Source organism: Stegostoma tigrinum, chromosome 2 (genome assembly GCF_030684315.1).
Source record: "Stegostoma tigrinum isolate sSteTig4 chromosome 2, sSteTig4.hap1, whole genome shotgun sequence".
Classification (NCBI taxonomy): domain Eukaryota; kingdom Metazoa; phylum Chordata; class Chondrichthyes; order Orectolobiformes; family Stegostomatidae; genus Stegostoma; species Stegostoma tigrinum.
The window spans coordinates 12,125,878-12,148,467 of NC_081355.1; the positions used below are offsets into that span (position 1 = coordinate 12,125,878).

At 42.3% G+C, this 22,590-nt stretch overlaps 1 protein-coding gene across 1 annotated transcript in view; it reads right to left on the reverse strand.

The window, feature by feature from the left end:
• The window catches only part of LOC132210705 (testis expressed protein 56-like), a 120,141-nt gene extending 102,397 nt beyond the window's left edge, over positions 1-17,744 (reverse strand). The window contains exon 1 of the mRNA XM_059652368.1: positions 17,475-17,744. Within this exon, the coding sequence (XP_059508351.1) occupies positions 17,475-17,637 (163 nt within the window). The 5' untranslated portion in view covers positions 17,638-17,744. The remainder of the gene's footprint in view (positions 1-17,474) is intronic.
• Between the last annotated feature and the right edge of the window lie 4,846 nt (positions 17,745-22,590).

Consider the following 22,590-nt stretch of genomic DNA (forward strand, 5'->3'; position numbering starts at 1 on the left):
GCTTTGCATTAATAAAAGAAAGGATTCAATTTTAAAAGGGGTGCAGAAGCAGAGGGAGTTGGCATATATATGTATCAAACATTGAAGGCTGTGGGACAGGTTGCGAGAATGGTTGACAAAGCTGTAGAATCCAAGGCTTTGTTAATAGGGACATAGTGTACAAGGCAAAGAGGTTATGTTCAAGTTATGAAAGACACTTGTTAAGCCTCAGCGAGGGCATTACATCCAGTTCTGGATGCCGCACTTTAAGAATGAAGTTAAACATTGGAGCAAGTACAGAAAAATTTATGAGAACTGTTCCACGGATGAGGAACTTCAATTACAACGACAAATTGGAGATGCTGGCATCTGTGTTCCACGGAGAAAAGAGGCTTGAGATGAGATCTGATAGAGGTATTCAAAATCATGAGGATGTCTAGACAGGGTGGATTGGGAGTAACTATTCCCACTTACGAAAGGATCGAGAATAAGCTGTCTTAAAATAATTGGTGAAAGAAGTGAAAGTGATGTGAGAATAATTTTTTCCATGCAGCAAGTGATTAAGGCATGGAACACCCTGTGGTCTGAGAGTATGATCAAACAGATTCAACCGAAGCTTTCAGAAGGGAGCTGGACTATTACTTGAAAAACAGCAGTTTGAAAGGTTATGAGGAGAAGACAGAGCATTACAGTAATGAATTGCTTATTCGTAGCACCTGTGCATGCATGTTGGGCTGAATGGCCTCCTTGTGCATTGTAACAATATTCTACCATACATTGAGATTTGGAAGAAGGTTTAATTTTTATTGACCATCAGCAGAGACAAGATTCACAGATGAAAAGCACTGTTTCTTTCCAAAGGCATGATAGCAGCTAATGAAAGTTCTCTGTGATCAAATGTTTGACTGATTTCCACATAGACATCAAAAGTTACTGAAGCCAGCATTTTCCTCAATGAGTCCAAGAAAATGAATTACTCAAGACTTGATTGAAAACAGATAGCGTGTGATTAGCCTCTAATTTGCACAAAGAAGCAAGAGTATGTAAATGTCAACGTTCTATGGCAACATTTAAATAAAGTCAATTAGAGCATAGTTGACAGTTACTTTGCGCAACTTTCTCTTGTGAATCATATAGGTGGACATTAAATACAGTGGACCATCTTTTCTGGTTCGTGTCCAACTATATATGCAACTTCAGTTTCTAATTCATTTCATTTGAATAAATGCTCGAGAAAGAAATCACAAAGTGCTGTAAAAGACAAATACAATGCAAAATAATTAAAGATATAGCAGAAAAAATGAATGTTATATTTTTGTGGAAAGTGTGAAACTTGCAAACATGTTGAGTGACTGAAACAATTAGCACAGATCCTTTTAGGAAGCTGCACAACTACATGAAAGGAAAAGAAAGCGATGCTGATAAGGTAAGTTGAAATAAGCTGGAAGGAACATAAGAACTGCCACAGACCGGTTGGACTGAATAGACTGTTTTATTATGTTGCAAAATTCTTCGTCATTATAGGTCCTATTTTTCTGTTGTTTTCCCTCAAGTTTAGGATTCTACTAACACTGCTTTATCTCTTCACTTAACTCACCTCCTTTAAGACTCTAATTAGAGGTCTTTGAAATACCTTTGGATATATTTCCATTTCCTATTTTCAATATGCAGTGATTGATTGAGAATAGATTGTGTGTGAATGGCCTTGGATGTGCACAAAGAAGGGCTCAATATGAATGCGAGGTAATATTATTATTTTATCAGAACTGTGGTGGGGGTGGGGGGGAGGGTGATTTCCAGAGATGAGAATTATTTCTCCACCAATCTTTTATAAACTAAGATATATTTACATAATGCCTTTAACAATATAAGGTTATTCACAGAAGTATTATACAAGCTGACATAGGATTTATAGCACAGCTAAAGATTAATCTCTCCAAGCTGGCATTCCTGCTCCCACTTCAGCCTCTTCCCATCTTTCCTCATTAAAATCTATCATCGTAAACCTCTATTTTCAATTATTTAGACAGGTACTTGCCTAGCTTCCTGTTAAACACATTTATACCATCGTTATGCCAACAGTGGATCTGTTGGAGTTGCACACAGCACAACGCGTCTTGGATCAACACAAATTGACACAAAACGAGCAACGTCGAAATGTGACTGAAGTAATCAACTGTTTGACGACCATTTATGATGGTTTGGAACAAAATCACTTGGTCAATGTGTCACTCTGTGTCGACATGTGTCTGAACTGGCTGCTGAGCGTCTTTGATACGTATCTATGATTTACACTTTAATGTAGTATGTTTAGATTGTCCTAAGGTGCATGAAACTGCATGCGACGTATTGGATTTTGATATGTACATGATCAGTTAAGTAAATGTGAAGATTGTTGACTGATTAAAATCAATCCGAGTATTGATGACATAAGGTTTCAGTATGTTCTAATTTCATTTTAGTTCAACAGAGAAAGTAGTTGAAAGTTTGAGCGACTTTTGTTTTAAATCATAAAATTGAAAGTGATATACTTTTGATTCCATTTGGTCAGATCTGTACAGGATCATGTAGACGTCTTGACACTCTGATTGTAATGCTCTTCACGGTGACAAATGATAGTGCTGGAGAAAGATATGTATAAAGTACACAATATGAACATCATCCAGTTAATGTCAAGGAATAAATGGCTTTGTGAGGGGCAGGTCATGCCTCACAAACCTTATCGAGTTCTTTGAGGATGTGACTAGAAAAGTTGATGAGGGTCGAGCTGTGGATGTCGTGTATATGGACTTCAACAAGGCATTTGATAAGGTTCCCCATGGTAGGCTCATTCAGAAGGTCAGGAGGAATGGGATACAGGGGAACTTAGCTGTCTGGATACAGAATTGGCTGGCCAACAGAAGACAGCGAGTGGTAGTAGAAGGAAAATATTCTGCCTGGAAGTCAGTGGTGAGTGGTGTTCCACAGCGCTCTTGGTCCTTGGGCCTCTACTGTTTGTAATTTTTATTAATGACTTGGATGAGGGGATTGAAGCATGGGTCAGCAAGTTTGCAGATGACACGAAGCAAGGAGGTGTCGTTGACAGTATAGAGGGCTGTTGTTGGCTGCAGCGGGACATTGACAGGATGCAGAGATGGGCTGAGAGGTGGCAGATGGAGTTCAACCTGGATAAATGCGAGGTGATGCATTTTGGAAGGTCGAATTTGAAAGCTGAGTACAGGATTAAGGATAGGATTCTTGGCAGTGTGGAGGAACAGAGGGATCTTGGTGTGCATATACATAGATCCCTTAAAATGGCCACCCAAGTGGACAGGGTTGTTAAGAAAGCATATGGTGTATTGGCTTTCATTAACAGGGGGATTGAGTTTAAGAGTCGTGAGATCTTGTTGCATCTCTGTAAAACTTTGGTTAGACCGCACTTGGAGTAATGCGCCCAGTTCTGGTCGCCCTATTATAGGAAAGATGTGGATGCTTTGGAGAGGGTTCAGAGGAGGTTTACCAGGATGCTGCCTGGATTGGAGGGCTTATCTTATGAAGAGAGGTTGACTGAGCTCGGACTCTTTTCATTGGAGAAAAGGAGGAGGAGAGGGGACCTAATTGAGGTATACAAGATAATGAGCGGCATAGATAGAGTTGATAGCCAGAGACTATTTCCTAGGGCAGAAAAGGCTAACATGAGGGGTCATAGTTTTAAGCTGGTCGGAGGAAAGTATAGAGGGGATGTCAGAGGCGGGTTCTTTACACAGAGAGTTGAGAGAGCATGGAATGCGTTGCCAGCAGCAGTTGTGGAAGCAAGGTCATTGGGGTCATTTAAGAGACTACTGGACATGCATATGGTCACAGAAATTTGAGGGTGCTTACATGAGGATCAATGGTCGGCACAACATTGTGGGCTGAAGGGCCTGTTCTGTGCTGTACTGTTCTATGTTCTATGTTCTATGTTCTACTTCAATCACTCCTTGTGGTAGTGACCTCCACAATCATACCTTTCTTTGAGTAAGGAAGTTTCTTCTGACCTCTCTTTTGGATTTGTTTGTAGATTAACTTAATTGATGGCTTCTGGTTCTGATCTTCCCCACAAGAGGAAACAGTCTGCCTGTAAAGACTACATTGAAACTTTCACAATTTAAAGGCCTCTGTGAAGTCATCTGTCAGCCTTCATTTTTAAGGGAAAAAGAGACCCAGCTAGCAGTCAATTATTAACAAAGATATCACTCTTCTGTATCTCCATTTAACAAGTTTCTGACTGCAGTTCTGATGTTATGGGGAATCCCTAAGTCTCTGCTTTATTCAGCTACAATGAAACAAGATATTCTGTACCATTTTCACTTCCTTTTGGTGACCTGCTGCAGCCACACTGACTGATGCCTGTGTCTCAAACTAGAAATAAGCTTGATAGATTAACATGAACATCAAATCAGTACAGTTTTGAGGCAAACAGTTCAATTTAAATGAGCCAAAGCCTCTTCTAAAATAGAAACAAAAAATGACTTTCATATCTCCTATGCAATATTACCTGCATGAATCAAACAGCAAAATGTAAAGCTGTAAATTTGCCACTGGATTTACCCTGGCTCCAGAATGGAATAAGTCATAATCTTTCAGGGCTCCCTCTGACAAGAACCCGCACACCCCAACCCACACGAACATATATGTCCATCAGATATACCACTCCCGTTCACAGCACCTCACCATGTTAGAGCCAAAACAAATTCATTGAAAGAAAATAAACTGAGGACATTCAAAGTTCCAAGCTTTGCAGAGCTCATTCAGCTGCAAATCACTAATAGATGAAAGATCCTTATTGTTCACATATCTTTCAGATTGAAAATGCTGACCTTCTGGCTTGAAGCAAGAGAAACAAGTTTTTCTTCAAAACATTAAGAGTTGAATTAAAGTCAATGTTGGTGCAAAAACATCAGATGTCTACATAAAATTCTTCTCTGACTCATTTATCCATTTATTTTGACAATGGTAGGATTTATTACTGATGGAAATAGTTTAGCAGTTAACAGTGGCTCCTCCATTGGAATTTTAAGATAAAGCCCTCTGATTATATAGTATTGATGCAAACTATTTACATTGAAATTACAGATGTTTTTCCAATGAAGGAAAAACCTGGAACACTTGTACATTGAATACTCTGGAAAAGAAACAATGCTAACAAAAACACAAACATTTTTAGAAATATTTTACACTTCAGTTAGCATTGGGCTCCCCACCCAGGTTAGGAACTTGTTCTAACAGGTTAATTATTATTACTGTAGAGAATGTTCCCAGGTGTACATTTGGTGTTCATACAACTGATGACTGAATCTGATTTTCTGTCTCCACCTCATACGCTTTCCCACTTATGCCTAATACTGTGACTTTCTCACTCACCACAGTTCACCATCTTACATTACTGTGTTTGGTTAAAACATCTAAGATGTTTGTGTAGATTTTCTGCCACCAATCCTTTTTATTGGTAGCACCCTAACTGATTGATCCCAAGCGGGGAAGGGTGTTTGTATGACATCTTAGATAGATTATTGGCCCTGATAAACAGTAAAGATTTATTACTGCTTAATAGCTAGTAGCGTTACATCAGAGATACATGATGGTCTCTTGGGAGACATCAGGTTCAATTTAAAAACAGGTTTACAATACCACTACAGAAACACTCTAGTAATACATGAGTTCACAAAGAATGGTTAGCTTCTCTGAGGAACAGTCCTTCATATACTGATGGCAGGAGCTTATTGCTCATGTTAGTTAACCCTTACAGGTACTAACTGCCTTATACAACAATGACTATTCCTGCAAGTGGCACTAACAATTTCTAAAATTTCAAAAGCTGCACTTGTAACAGGATAAACACAACAACTCATTGAGATAGCATCCAATCAGCCTTCTTAAATGGCATACCAGATAACATGCCTGGACCAATACATTTGACAGTGTAGCATTTGTCTTTCTGGAATGAACTGGCACACAAAGCTGCCAAACATGTACTAGGAAGAGCATTCACAGAAGCGCGCTGCCTGCCAAATTGGTTATGGAAATAACATGGGTATCTGGGACCCCCAGTTCCCCAAACAAACTGATTACCTTGCTACACTCAGTCACTGGATCATGGGAAAAGGTGTATTTTATGAGATTTACAAATCCGCTCAGGGTGCACAATTCATCTTCACAAATTATGAACATGGATCACAGCCTTCTCCCAGCCCCATTTGCAGGTATTTTCCCTCTCCAGCCTCTGATCTCCCCAGCCCATTTACTGACCTTGCTGCCTTCCATTTGTGCATCTCTTCCCTTTTTGTCTCCTGACCATCACTTAATGGAGAACTGAGGGTCACAGAGTCCCCATTGTGGTTTAGGCCTCACTGGCCCCACTGAACTCAGGCCCATTGTCATTGACGGAAAGCTCAAGCATTATCCATTTAAGTGAACAGAGTGCAGGCACCAAACATTTCTCATGCTCTCAGTCTGCCTGCGGGCACCCTGTCATTGACTGTCCCATTTTCTAAATATGTGATTTGAGGAACTATCATTGGGAAATCCTCTATTGCCAGTAATTGAGCTGGAGACTTCGATGTACTGATTTTTGAAAAAATGAAAGAAATGCTCGTGGAAGAATAGCAGTCAATAGAAGAGAAAAAAGAGTCATTAAGAAATTACATCAATTAGCTCACGAATATATTTCCTTTTTATGATCTTAAATGCTGTCACCATTGTCCATTAGCTTTGGATTCTAATGTGACATGGATGTGTTTAATATATCTGAAGTCCTGCATATCAGGTGCATGTGCAAGATGGACATGTTCCCAAATTAAGCTGTAGACGACATACCCAGACATTGATGGAACTGTTTCCATTGCTTCAGACCCTCCACACTGGAAAATGCATCGGGTCACGTGACTTGCAATTGCTCCTCTAAGTTTCCTGTTTCCACTTCCATTGGGAGTCAAGGGGAAATCCTCTGCTGCTTGAAGTCATACCCAGTATAAAGGAAGGTGGTTATCGTTTTGGAAGTCAGTCATCTCCAGCTGCAGGACATCTCCGCAGGAGGTCCTCAGAATAATGTCTGAGGCTCAACCACCTTTAGCTACGTCATCAATGACCTCCCCTCCATGATGAGGTCAGAAATGGGAATCTTTGCTCATGACTGCACAGTGTTCAGTACGATTCATGACTCCTCAAACACATGTAGTAAGATCTGAACAATATCCAGCCTTAGATTGGTAAGTGGAAAGAAACACTGACACCGCATGAGTGTTAGGAAATGAGAATAAAATCTAACCATCACTCCATGCATGAGAATGCAACCATGGAGCAGCTGCTGTGAATGTGATGTAGGTATACTCGCAGAGCTGCTTCAGCACAACTGGTGTGGATTCACACAGAGCTGCTGTATATAGTGGTGTAAGTACACCCTGTGCATTGACAGTTTCAATACAGGCAGGTAACTCAGATAGTTTCCGCCAGTTGAGTGGGGTTGAAGACATTCAGAGGGTTTCAAATACCTCATCAATATAGAGCAAAAATGAGAATGCTAGGATAGAGATATGGTTGTGATTTGGTAATTATAGCATCAGGGTGGAAGTGGCTACATTGATCCCATGTTAAGAAGGTTGCAGTGACGGCAGCAAAGTGGGGAGCCGTCACTGGAGTTCAGTACAGGTGGGCAACTTCCTCCCTTTCAGCTGAGCTTCAGTCTCACTACACACGTGGCTTCCTCCAAGAAGCAGTTGTAAATTTGCTTCTTGGGTGGTTTGTTTAGTGAGGCATTTATCTCCTAAGCCACTGAGCCTCCATGTCCTGACATTCCAAGACAGTGCCATAAATGGCCGTGGGCCATGTTGTGTGATTAAAAACAGTTCTGCTGCAGACACTTCTGTTACTATTTAAACAATACCGAAAAAAACATTTCCCCTTCTTTAGCTGCAAAATGATCTTTAAATATGCATCACTTTTTATTCACGCTCAACCCCTCACAATTCAGTAGCAGCTTCTCCTGTATAGAACAAAGAACAAAGAACAAAGAAAATTACAGCACAGGAACAGGCCCTTCGGCCCTCCAAGCCTGTGCCGATCGAGATTCTCTGTCTAACCTGTCATCCATTTTCTAAGGGTCAGTGTCCATTTGCTCCCTGCCCATCCATGTATCTGTCCAAATATATCTTAAAAGATGCTAATGTGTCTGCATCTACCACCTCCGCTGGCATCAAACTAGTCCTGGTTTCTCCGTTTCCAGTACCTATTCTTCTAACTTCTTTGCATATTTTACTTCATCTTACATCCAAGCCTTATCAATCTGAGTGACTCATTCTGTGCTGATAACTATAAGTGAGAGCATGTAAGTGGGAATATTTCCGCACATGGTCTCTGATGCTAAAGGTCTCTGGGTTGCAATCATTTCTCTCTCTCTCTCTCTCTCAGCATTCCTCCTTTTGCTTCCAGCTTCTGAGGAGAGCAAAGACAGGAAATACTTTTATTTATCATCCACTTTTCCCTGTTGCCCCTTCATGCAAATGTGCTCTGGATGTATGACTCAGAAAAACAATTCTTTTGTTCAAAAGCTTCACATGGACTTGTGGCACAAGTACCTGTAGATGTAAACGCTCCAATATCTCTACTTCCTACCACTCAGCTAAATGGGGTCCTATTATTTCAATGGATTTTCCACCTGCTAGGTCATTCAGTGAATGTTCTGCCTCATGCCTTAATAATGTATATTTTCTTCTTAAAGAAGACCTTCACGTTTATCACTTTCAGGCACAAAACTAATGCACAATCTTTGAAGAACTAGTACAACTTCTGTTTTGGAGTTTGCATTGAAGAATAGGGTTTTCTATAGGGACAATTACGATGCAAGACCTTTCAATGACGTATTTTATTTCCTGTGTTGATGACTGCACCTTTCAATCTGTATTTCAATCTGTGATCTGTAAAATTTAAAATATAGACTATTGATAGATTGCTGCTTTTATATTTAGCTTTGCTGGCCTTGAGTGGTCACTAAATGTTTTCCTTCACTAGTATTCAATGTTGGGCTTTGCTGGCTTACATTCTTTCTACCTGGCTCTCATCGCTACTTTAGAACACTTACTATTCAATTCCTCACTTATCTAACTTATTTAGAGGCATGTTTATTTTGTTTACTGAAAAATCTGTTGATCTGTTGAGTTGTTTCTGCGAGATCTATCTTTTCACATTCATTCCTCAGTCAATTCTGTTTTATGAACTGTCCATTTGAATCCTGCAGCTCCACGTAGTAACAAATATGCCTCTCCCAGCCAGCACAGGTCTCCCAGGTACACTTTGTTAAGTGTCAGGGAGACTTCTATTTTGTCACCTGAAAAAATCTCAAACACTGGGCACTATATTCAAACTAGTCAACAGGGGACAGGACATAAGTCACTTAAGGAGCATGATCAATACAGCGAGGCCATAGCCAAAGCAAACAAGACTTTGGGTTGTGGGGGGAGGGAACTGGAATAAATAGGGAGAGAGGGGGAGGCGGACCGAAGATGGAGAGTAAAGAAGATAGGTGGAGAGGGTGTAGGTGGGGAGGTAGGGAGGGGATAGGTCAGTCCAGGGAAGACGGACAGGTCAAGGAGGTGGGATGAGGTTAGTAGGTAGCTGGGGGTGCGGCTTGGGGTGGGAGGAAGGGATGGGTGAGAGGAAGAACCGGTTAGGGAGGCAGAGACAGGTTGGACTGGTTTTGGGATGCAGTGGGTGGGGGGGAAGAGCTGGGCTGGTTGTGTGGTGCAGTGGGGGGAGGGGATGAACTGGGCTGGTTGAGGGATGCAGTGGGGGAAGGGGAGATTTTGAAACTGGTGAAGTCCACATTGATACCATATGGCTGCAGGGTTCCCAGGCGGCATATGAGTTGCTGTTCCTGCAACCTTCGGGTGGCATCATGGTGGCAGTGCAAGAGGCCCATGATGGACATGTCATCAAGAGAATGGGAGGGGGAGTGGAAATGGTTTGCGACTGGGAGGTGCAGTTGTTTGTTGCGAACTGAGCGGAGGTGTTCTGCAAAGCGGTCCCCAAGCCTCCGCTTGGTTTCCCCAATCCCACCTCCTTGACCTGTCCGTCTTCCCTGGACTGACCTATCCCCTCCCTACCTCCCCACCTACACCCTCTCCACCTATCTTCTTTACTCTCCATCTTCGGTCCGCCTCCCCCTCTCTCCCTATTTATTCCAGTTCCCTCCCCCCATCCCCCTCTCTGATGAAGGGTCTAGGCCCGAAACGTCAGCTTTTGTGCTCCTGAGATGCTGCTTGGCCTGCTGTGTTCATCCAGCCTCACATTTTATTATCTTGGAATCTCCAGCATCTGCAGTTCCCATTATCTCTAAGACTTTGGGTTGTACTAGTAGAAATACTGAGCACATGTAAAAGTCATGATTCTGTCATAATAGAAGCCTTTGGTTAGACTATATGTAGAATACAGAGCTCAACTGAAGCTCCCCCATGTGGGCACTGATGTTGGTGACATTGAAACCACTTCAGAGGCGTGTGTAAATGATTGATTCCTAGCTTTAAAAAAAGTAGTTTCTTATGCAGATTTAAAGAGCTGGGTCTGTTCACATTAGACCATCATTGAGCTCAACGAAACCGAAATAACACATTTGCTGGACGTTTGAAAGAAAAACAGAGAAAACTGCACATATTCAGCAGGTCAGGCAGTGTCATTGGAGGGGTAAACAGAGGTAACATCACAGTTCAGTCCTTAAAGGAGCTGGGGCAATCCCTGGCAGCAGCAGCACTCATTTAACAGGTGACAACAACATGTTCAACGTGGTCCCTGCATTAACTTTGACCAGCTGAGGGAGTTGGTGGGTCTTTTCTAGATTACTTTTCCCATTTTCAGCTTGAATTTATTTTTTATGTCCACCCCTGGAGTTAATATAATCGTGGATGTGGAGTTGAGGAGGCAGAGTAGAAAGCAGCCAGTCACGATATTCCAGACAATAGGAATGTTGGGGGGCAGGGCCTTGCTGGCCCGGCAGCTCCTTTTCTGCATGTCTTTCCCGTATGTTGATAGATAAGCCCACTCCAAACAGACAATCCTCACTCCAGTACCGCACTCAGATGGGAACTGGAAGTTTGCGCCAGTTGTTTTCAATTAAAATTAAAGCCAAGAAATTTCTTTGAGAGGCTGTTGGTGTGGGAGCACAGCTTGTTATAACTTGGTCAGAGTTCTATAGCGGGCGTTGCTACTTCAGTGCTCATGGCCAGAAAATCTCAGCTCGCAATCCCATTGGGGTCCTGTCCCCCACTTTGGGACAAAAACTAAAGACCCAGCCCATTCCATCTCTTCTCATAGGACAATCCCTCCATCCCAGGAATGAGCGAAGCTTTGTTGCGCTTGGCTTCAGGTGATTGGTAGAAGGATTTCAGGAACATGATGAAAACTTTTCACTTAGCGAGTGGTCGGTGTCTGAAAGCTTCTGCCTTGGTTTGGTGGATGAGGTGGAAATCCTCAACTTATTTAAAAGGAATCTGGATCCGCACCTGAAGCCCTATAAGCTGTAAAGTCCAATTGCCGGAAAGCGGAAGTGGCTATTTTATGCAGGCAGCCCAGGCTGCCTTTTGCGGGGGGTAAGAATTTGCAAATTTGTCCAGTAATTGTTTCAGTGCCACATTGGAACAAGCAATTCGTTTGTCCAGATAGGATAAAATATAATGGAAGACGACAGATGTGACGCAGAATGAAACATAAATCAAATGAAGAGATATTTGAAATTGCAACAGCAAAAAGAACACTTAAAAGTGACAAAGTGCGAAGCTGGATGGCCAAGCAGCATCTTAGGAGCACAAAAGCTGACGTTTCGGGCCTAGACCCTTCATCAGAGAGCTCTCTGACTTAAAAGTGATATCCAGGAAAGGGAATGTTAGCCATCTGATCACAGCTACGGTGATTACCTCAATCTGCCCTATCTATGTCCCTAAAACTTCAGGTGTTTGATGAATGGAGCTTTCTGAAATTTCTGATACACATGTCAGTGACAAAGCAAACAAGACGAAGCCAGAAAATTGCCCCTTGGTATTCTTTATCCCAAGGTCAATCCAAACATCACTACAATGCTAGTGCCATGTTTGCAAGCCAAAAAAATAGAAGACTTGCCTTCACCCTTGAAATTTCAACCTTTCCCTTCCACTGCCATCTTGCTTGGCCTGCAATGTGAAGTCTATATTGGATGGCAGACTATTTCCAGAGGTCTAACAAACATGTGCAATTGGGAACTATGCTTAATTCCTCAATAGCTGTACAAGCATGCCTGGTGAGCCTTTTAGGAACTGCTCCCAGTTGTAAGTACATTCCTTCTTAAGGAGGAAGGAGACCAAAATTTACAAAGTACTCCAGGCTGGTCAGAGCAATGCTCTGCAATATGGGAGGTTTGTATTTCAGATAGATTGATCTCTGGTGGATGGAAAGGTTTCTGTAATACTATTCAAAGAACAGGTGAGTTTCCTTAGTGACCCGACAAACAGTTGGGACAAATGTAGACCCACACAGGAGACAGCTGGATCCTCCATTCCTGTGAGTTATGAGTCTGGAAATTGGACTAGCTTCAATTAGATCCTGCATTCTTCTCTGTTTGACTTTCTCAAACTTTCAGCATTCAATTCAATACTCCAAATGTAACACCTAGAAACCAAGTCAGTATCCTGCATTCCTAATGAATAGATATTTGGATCCATATAGCAAGGAAATTTCCAGGCAGTTTTGAACTGTTTGGAAACTTCTTCCTCTAACTTTCCAGAAGTTTGAACACAGACTGGGCCAAATGACTAGTTGGAGATGATTTGTATAATTGGCCAAAAACTGGGCTGAAATTATTTCCCTGCTCCAATGAGCATCTGTTCATGTGGCCTTTGTGGGCACACTGAATCTGTCTGCACTCCTGCTCAATGTTAAATAAGTCATTAATGAAAACAGGAGGTGCTGGAGAAACTCAGTAGGTCTGGCAGCATCTGTGGACAGAGAAACCAGAGTTAACTCTCATGACAGAGTTGAAACTTCAACTCTGTTTCTCTCCACAGAAGCTGCCAGATCTGTTGAGCTTCGCCAGCACTTCTTGCTTTTATTCAGTTCTCTAGCATCCATAGTTTTAATATTTGTTTAATAAGGCAGTTACTGGCACTCCTCGTGTTCACCATACTTTTGGGAGATTTTCCATTCTGTTGGAAACAGACTTGAAGCATTCACTCTGCTTCTCTCTCTACTGAAGTTGCCAGAACTGTTAATGTTTTTTGCATTTATTTCAGATTTCCACTATGCCTAGCATTTTGCTTATGCATCGGGGTAGTCATATATTCCTGGCAGCGGACGAAGAGTGCACCTGAGCCCTCCTTAATCAAGATTTGCAGCCATTGAGCAATGTTAAGTCATGCTACTTGCTGGATGTTGACAGGAGCCCAATGCACAAATGCACAGGACCACCATGACCTTGACTGTCACATAGATGGATAGTCAGGTGCTGAGCTTCAATCCTTGGCTGGTGCGATGACCCAACTGGAGTCAAAGTGAACACTCTGCCTCTCTGTAAAGCTGAGGTGGGGCTGTGCATTGGTGGCACGACTCCCATCGGCTTTCTCTCCTGCACCATCTTCTATCAGCTTCTGCAGCCCTCTAATATTAACTCCTGCTGTTACTTCTCCCTATTTCGAGACAGCATCAAAGGCAGACAAAACAGAACACCAACATTAGAACCATGTTGGGAGAGCAATAATTTGAGAGAGTGCATGTGTGTCCAAATACCAATCTCCAAGTTCATGAGAGCAACGTGGCAGCTAAAAAATACCATTAAAAAAACCCAGCAAAATACTATATGGAAGTGAGTATTCCTTTAAACAGTACTTAAGCAACATGCTTCCCACTATTAAGATGATGATCTCTGAGGCAAGAAATAATTAAATAGGGTGTTTCCACAGCATGAATGTTGCAAATGGACCCTTATTTAAATACAACATTCTGATTTTAATATTTTAATGAATAATGCCCCCAATACGGGCAACTGCCAATGTTGACTAAGAGTGAGCTCAAGACCAAATTACCCCAGCACACACAAGCAGGCACAGTCGCTGTGCTCCTCACTCCTCCATTTGTGTTATGTTCAAGAAACTGAACATAAGATGATATGAACAAGGAGTAAGACTAGGTCACTTGGCCCTTCGAGCCTACTCCACCATTCAATAACATCATGGCTGATCTGATTTTATACACAGCTGCACAATCCTGCATATCTCTGATAATCTTTCATCTCCTCGGGAATCAAGAATCTATGTACCTCTGTCTTAAAAATATTTAAAGATTCCACATTCACTGCCTTTTGGGGAAGGCTACTTCAAAGACTGACAACTCTCAGAGAGAAAATATGTTTCAATATCTCTGTCTTAAAATGCTCAACCCTTTTTTTTCAAACTATGACCCCCTAATTCTAAATATTCCCACTAGAGGCAACATCCTTTTGACATGCAGGTTAAGTCCAGACAGGACCTTATATAGTTCAACTAGATCATCTCTGATTCTTCCAGACTCCAACAGATACAGGCCTAGCCTTTTCTCTCAATGCAATGTGCTCACACCAGGTATTAGTCCAGTAATCCTTCTCTGAACTGCTTCCAACACATCAACATCTGCAAGCCCGATGACCAAAACACAGTAGTCCAGATGTGGTCTCACCAATACCCTGTATAAATTGTTGAAGTCATGTGAAATTTAGACCCTAGATTGTCAGTCTCTTGTTGCTTGTGCACAGGGAAGCGATCCAATGACTTTCTGCACTTGTGAAAAGAATATTTTTAATAATAAACCAAAACACCACAAAAGTCAAAACCTGAAACAAGAACCAAAAATTCCAGAGATGCACATCTTGTTCAGATAAAGGGTCATTGACCTGAAATATTAACTCTGTTCCTCACCACAAATGGTCGATATTTTTAACTTCTGAGGACCATCCTACCCAGACCTATCACTCCCCTTTACCTCTGCATTTAGCATGGTCAATCCATCTAACCTGCACATCTTTGGACTGTGTAAGGAAACCAGAGGACCCGGAGTAAACCCACACAGACATGGGGAGAATGTGCAAACTCCACACAGTCAGTCACCTGGCATCAAATTGCGTCCCTGGTGCTGTGAGGCAGAGCACTGAGCCATCACGCTGCCCCAGTTAACACCATTAACTGCTGGCAAAACAGGAACAGTTTAGTTATATTATCTTCTTGCCTTGATTTTGGTTACAACCTACAAAACTGTTCTTGTGGGTATTAAGTTCAATAAAATATCCAGTTTCATTTATAAAGTGAACAGTTCTTTGTTTTGAGGAGAAGCCCCGTGTTTCTTGCTGTTTGTGGTAGAATTCCAGTCTAAGTGCTGTGCCCATGGCATTCATTGAAAAGTGCCACCTTTGATGGTGGTTGAAGTCTTTAAAACCCATTCATGAGATGTGGGCGCTACAGACAAATCTGGAATACCTTTCAATCTCTAGTTACTCTGAGAAGATGGTGGTGGCATCTTATAAAGGAATGCAATCAGTTGGGTGACTTATGCACTTCACCTGATGAAGGAGCAGCGCTCAGAAAGCTTGTGATTTCAAATAAACCTGTTGGACTATAATCTAGTGTCATGTGACTTCTATGTCCACTCCAGTCTAACATCAGTACCTCTACATCATCATCATACAATTATATGAGGCATTAGGAACACCTCACCTGGAGTGGTGAGAACAGTTTTGGTCTCCTTACCTAAGGAAAGACAGATTTATCTTCATGGCAGTGCAATTGGTGGTCAATAGAATGTTTCCTGGGATTGATCATAGAATCCCTACAGTGGAAGAGGCCATTCAGCCCATCATATCCGCACTAACCCTCTGAAGAACATGCCAGCCCCCTGCCCTACCCCTGTAACCCCACATTTACCTTTGCTAATCCATACCTAACTTGCACATCCCTGAACCCTACAGAGAAATTAAGCATGGCCAATTTGCCCAACCTGCACATCTTTAGATTGCGGGAGGATACTGGAGAACCCAGCAGAAACCTTCACAGACACAGGGAGAACACGTAAATGCAATACAGTCGCCCAAGGCTGGAATTAAGCCCAGATCCCCAGCACTGTGAGGCAGCAGTGCCAGCCACTGAGCCATCATGCCACCCTCAGCTAGATTAATTCCAGGGCCCAGAGTGCAGGAAGAGGTAATCTCATTGGAAGAAATTTAAAATTCTTGGATTTATAAAGTAAATTTGGAGAGGTATTTTCCCGTGGATGGCGAATTTAGCACCAAGGGCAGCATCTCAGGCTAACAGGCAATTTGCGATTGAAATAAGAAAAAACAATTGTTCACACGAAGGATTGTAAATCTTGGGAATTCTTTACTGCAGAGCATTCTGGATGTCTGGCCTAGGCTGACAGTTATACATTTTTGGGTATTGGAGGAATTTGGATAAGCTGAGAAAGTGGAGATTGAAACAGGATCCAGGGTCATATGCCTACTTTTGGTTCAAAAGACAATAGTGAGCCATGACCATGACCTGAAATATTAACTCTGTTCCTTACCACCTCGATCTCTGCAAACCGACAACTTCACGATCACTCCTACTGATGCCAGCCTTTTAATTTCCAGTTTTTAAACTGAATTTAAGTCCTCAAGCCAGAGCACAGGGTTTTGTTCCCCAGGGTTCTAGTAAGAACTTCAATAAAAAAACAGAAAGTGCTGGAAAAACTCAGCAGGTCTGTCAGCATTTGTGAAGAAGAAAGAAACACAGCTGTTGTTTACACTCCAGTATGAATTTTCGGTTCAGATTTCCAGAATCTGCAGTATTTTACTTTAATTTCAGTCCACAGAATCCCTACAGTGTAGAAACAGACCATTCGGCCCAACGAGTCCACACCAACCCTCCAAACAGCATCCCACACAAACCTAATCCTGTGTTCCTGAGATGCTGCTTGGCCTGCTGTGTTCATCCAGCTCCACACTTTGTTATCATGGGTTCTCCAGCATCCGCAGTTCCCATTATCCCCTATAACCCTACATTTCCCAATGTTGACACATCTGCATATCCCTGAACTCTACGGGTAATCAAGTATCATGAATCGCCCTAACTTGCACATCTTCTCGCCTAAATTATGAAATCAGATTATTTTTCCATTGGAAGTTGTGCCCATATTCTGATTCAGGAATTTGAACCAGCTGGTCAAAATCCGAATTCCTAGTCATTCTGTAAAATAACTCAAAGCAGGAAGAGCTGTATTATTTTAATTCTACTGTTTACTTTCAAAGAAAGTGGACACGAGAGATACCACACCGAAGGTGGGGAGGAGGAGGGAGGAGCCAACCTTCCACAAATTACCCAATGGGCAATTCAAGCGATCCCAAATCTCTCCACCACACCCCACCCCCCACCCCAGATCTTAACATTACAGGTAAGAGTTTCGAATGGACATCTTATTTAACCGCAAATCATGATGCATCAGAATTGTTTTTATTTACTTACTGCTGTCCTGAGGGCAGCTCTGCTCTTTGTTGTGAAGTCTGGCGTGGATTCGTGAGAGTCTCAGAAATGTGGCAGAAATAGTAGGATCCTGTTTGGGCAAGTCATTACTTTTGGAAATGGAGAATAAGGGAGGGAGATTTAATCGCGTGTGGCGCCTTGGCATCTTCGCTGTTAAAATGACACTTGCTTAGTTATTTTAAACTTCCAGTGGTACTTTTATACCCATCAATATGAAGACATCCTATCCCCCATAGTCTTGTGTGTGTTCACTTACACTTTCTTTGACAGGGAATGTGTGTGTGTGTAAATGTTTGAAAGATCAGATTACATTAGACAGCATCTTCTCTCCCTCTTCCTCCTCCTCCCTCCCCCCAGGAGATGACTGACCAGCTGCAGCCCTCACAGAACTCAGCTCCATCACAAAACCCGTTTGACGTGACGTCCATCATGTCCCCCCTCCCCCCGCCACAGGTATACTGTCAGGTCTATACTAGCAGAAGGTCTTGACGAGACAACTACCAGCACTCATACCTTGCTCATACCACCACCACCAACCCGCCCCCCCCCCCCCCACCCCCCAAAACCTCCCGCCAGGCAAAGTCCAATGTTGTGAATTCCAGTCGGGGAGAATTGGACGTGGTCACGCTGCGAATCCTTAAAGGATCTGCCACTGGTTAAAAATCAACTGATGGAAGAGCTTGTGTGGTAAACGAAAGAGCTTCTGAGCGCCCTTTGTCCCTTGTGCACGCACAAAGCTGGCGCTGTCGTCGCCTGCTGTACGTATTTTGTAATACTGTTTGATTTTCATAGAACATGATAAGAATAATTAACCAATTTTATACTCCCAGCTGCACTTGAGAGGTTGATTCTGACTTTGAGCTCAGCTGCACTTTTTCACACTGCTTCCAATGTTATTTTGGGAACATTCTTCAGTAGGTTTACCTGGTTGGAACCAAAGGGATTGAATTTCAGCCCCACTGGTAGCTGGAACTCCTTCCTATTCCACTGGCTGGTTAGTCTCTGGCATGTTTTTAATGAGACTATGCCACAGAAGGCTTCCTTGGCCCTAAACCCCCATGGGCAGACTTTACCTCAAAGAAACATTATTTCCACCGTAGGTGGTTAGGCACAGGTTAATTGTCATATAATGGACATGTTCAGCCATCAGTAGGCAGTCTGCAAGTGCCAAAATATTCTCATTAGGGACACAGTGAACGGCACAACTCACCATATAGTATGTGATTCCATTGACCCCATCCTCTGCTACAGAATGGATGAAAGAATAACAATACTGTTAAAATATATAGGCTGACTATTATCTGTTTTCAATAGTGGTGGAGACTGAAACTAGGATGAAATTGTATGTATTTCCATTTCCAAGTTCCATATTTTGTGTCCCAGCAATTGTCATCCTAAATTGCAAAGCTTCCTACTGTGGCTACTGGATCCAAAAGCCATTTGGTCCATCTTGACTTAAACAATTCACTCCTCTTAGCACCCAAGTTGTCCTGAATTATTCCAGGGCTTTCACTTCCACCCCACACTGTGGTCAAGAATCCACTCTGTAAAATTGCCACGTGTTAAGTAATTTTGATACTGTTGCACTCTTTAACATATTATTGACTTGCAATTTATTTTGGTAAAATCATGAGCTGATATGATTTCAAAATCCTTGTATTTTGTGTGATCTGGCGGAATTTTTTCATTTTCGAAGGCTAAGAAACACTTTCTAAATAAAATCCAGGGGGAGTATCGACTGAAAAAAGCATGATTCATTTCAAGATCTTTACTTGAACTCAGGAACAAAAACAAAAGTTGCTGGAAAAGCTCGGCGGGTCTGGCAGCATTTGTGAAGAAGAAAACAGAGTTAACATTTCAGGTCTGGTGACCCTTCCTCAGCACCGTTTAGTTTAAAACTGCTGGTAGCCAATTGTAAAATTGCTATGGAAAAGCCAATAAAATTTGCAAATGACATATACTGATCCAACTTATCTTGTACACCTCAGAATGGAGGCCCAGTATAATCAGTACATTCATTTTCACTTTAGCCTGGTTTATTAGTAGTTTCTCCCATAGTCTATCATTAGATTTAGATTTTACTGTCACGTGTAGCCAAGGACCGTAGGAAGAGAGGTATGCAATGGAAAGTGCACAAAGTTGCCATTCTCCTGTGCCGCCTTAGTATTACAAAAGACAGTATTAAAAATTGACGCAGAAATAAAAAGAGCAACCAAAACAAAAGGGGATGTCCGCATCACTCCCCTGCTTCTGCCGGGTGTCCTCACTTCCAGAAAAACAAAGCCACCAAATCCATCCATCAGTCCGCTGACACTCAGCTGCCCTGAGTTCCTGCTAGCAGCCGAAATGCCACTGCCTTCTCCGTCAGGAGCCCAGGCCCAGTCATGTCCTGGAACCATGCCACCGCTACTGGAACTATGTTGCCGTTCTTTGGCACCATCTTACCTCCACCGACACCGTCGCCACCATGAGTCTGCTGAAGCTGCCGGGTCCCAAGCTGGGCTCAACCTTGATGCTGGGCCCACCATGCCGAAACAGCCACTGCTTCATTCTGGTTTACCTTGCTGCCGCTACCGCCTCCTGGGACTGCGCTGTCAGCAAAGGAACTCGCTGCTGTCAACACCCTACCCCACCCCCCAGGAAGGAACCACTCCGACTGCTGCCAAGGCCCTAACATCTTAAACTTTAGATTGCTCCATTGCATTAATAGTATGAAAAGTAAAACAATTCTACATACGGTCAAATACATAATTACACGTTCTGCTACTGCAATGAATTTAAGTGAAGCCTATGGCAACCTGTGTCTCATTCAATGGTGATTGATGTCCCAAGCTTCTTGGTTACTGCTCTTGCCATTTTACAAACGGTTCGGACTATTAAGATCTTCTATAAATTGAGTGCAATAAGTTCAGTTTACAAAATATATTAAGACAATTGTTCCCAGTATTCTAAAGACAGTGAAGTACTTTTCTGCACAATTGTTTGTATTTAAAAGTCACTGAGTTTGATGTTCATTAAGATCAAATAAGCACTGGTTTTATTGCCTGGGTTAAACATATATTGACTCCTACGGCTGTTTCGCATAAAAGGTAAATGGATCTTTAAATAGTCTTGACTGTGCATCCTTTTGAAATACACAGCAAGCGAAATGGAGATGTGAAAGTTGGGAAATTAAGATATCAAATCAATTCACAGCTCTTAGGACATCATTCAAAGAAACACAGCACCCAGCAGCAAACAGTAAGAATGAGTCATGACATGAACTGATTTCAAACAGAATTACACCAGTTAAATTACATTACTTTAAAAGTCTGCAAAATTAATGTCAGAAGCTCATTGTAGTCCACGCTCCAGAGGAATTACACTAAACGGATTTCTGTGAAATCAGTTTAAGTTTCATTGCTTTGCCAATTCTAAGGACATTCCTGCCTTTTGTTTTTGTCACCCTTTGAATAACTCAAAGTTTTGCAACTAGAAATGAGGATCCAGAATTTAATACTAGTGAAACCTTGGCCCCTGACTTTGACAAATAGCTATTAGTGTGGATGAACTAAAGCCTGCGGGATGGAATGCACAAAGTCATGGAGTAGGACGTCATTTGAAAGGGGTTCATGAAAGGAATGGGGAAGTGATAGGGAACAGTAGATCAGGGGAATGGATACTGCCCTCTGCAATTGAAACTAGGAGTTCTGGCTGGTGTTCTGTGTTACCTGTCAGGTGTCAGCAATAAAGACATCTCTACATGACATGATTAATTTAGAGTAGGAGGGGAAGATCTAGTTTTGGTGGTCCACATAGGTAGGAACAGAAATGGGAATAATGTTCTACTGAAAGAATTGAGGAGTTATGGTCCAATGACTTAAGGCCTTTTGAGTATATATACATCTTACATGTAATTTCTGAAGAAGGGTCCCGGCCCCACACGCCAACTTTCCTGCTCCTCTAATGCTGCCTGGCCTGCTGTGTTCCTCCAGCTCCACACTGAGTGACATATATTACTTCTGTCTACTTTCTCTGTCAGCTGTTCAAAGAATTCAGTAAAGTTCGTCAAGCAAGGTTTACCCTTTAAAAGTCTTAAGGGAGAATATTCCACTCCTGTGTGTGTGAACAGCAGCGGGAATGGTCGGGAAATACACAGAGAAGAAAAAAAATCCTATTCTTAATGTCAGGAACGTGTTTCCAATTTGCCCCTCAAGCTATAAATGGCAACTTCTGAATCTCAGTATTGAGCAGCGACTACCTTATTTCCATGCTTTGGCACCTCGTTAAAGCCCCAGCTCACCTTATTTAAATATCACTTCATTTCTCTTCTTCTCCGTCAATAAACTCGATGGCACAAATTTGTGATGTAAATCAGAGCAGCTAGCTGTTGGTTACAGCTCACTGAATGCCTGTTCCAATTATCACACAACTGCTTCTTGGCAAAAATGTCCCGTGGACACCATCCACCTCAATACTTCATCCACACAAGTCAGCAGCAGAAAACCAGCCTCAATACATCATTGTGCACACACTCAGACCAACTCACACCGCTTCAGCTCTTCAACAGTTCAGGCTGGAGCCTAGGGACACTGACAACTTTCATGCTTCTGCCTAGTCACTTTGTAAACAGAAGCACACAGACATCTTGTGCAACTGCTGAGAATACATCTAATGACTCTCATCTTGCTTTCTTCATGCCCACTCACTTTACTACTCACCTAGAGTTGCCAGCCTGGTGTTTATATTTCATTGCTTTCTTAGCTCATTAAGCGCTGACTTAATAGGCTAACAGCCTCTGGATTTTGATTTGCTTTTTAGTGCATCAGGAGAGGCGGGCAGGTTATGAAGGCAGAGAGCATGTATTATACTTGTCACTGTATGACATTATGTTCTTCCAATGTCATACTTGCAACTTGTGTAAGCAGCTTAGGAGACGAACATTCTACATGTGCTGCAAGCAATTGGCCATGAGTGAAAGTTAAATTCTTAGTGGAATGAAAGGGTCTACAGTCAGTCCAGAGACTCATCCACTTTCAGCTCAAAAAAGTGGCCATGGCCGGTTAGGCATTTGGTCCTACCAGACTCTGGGGATCTGTGTCCTTGAAGCCCAGGGATA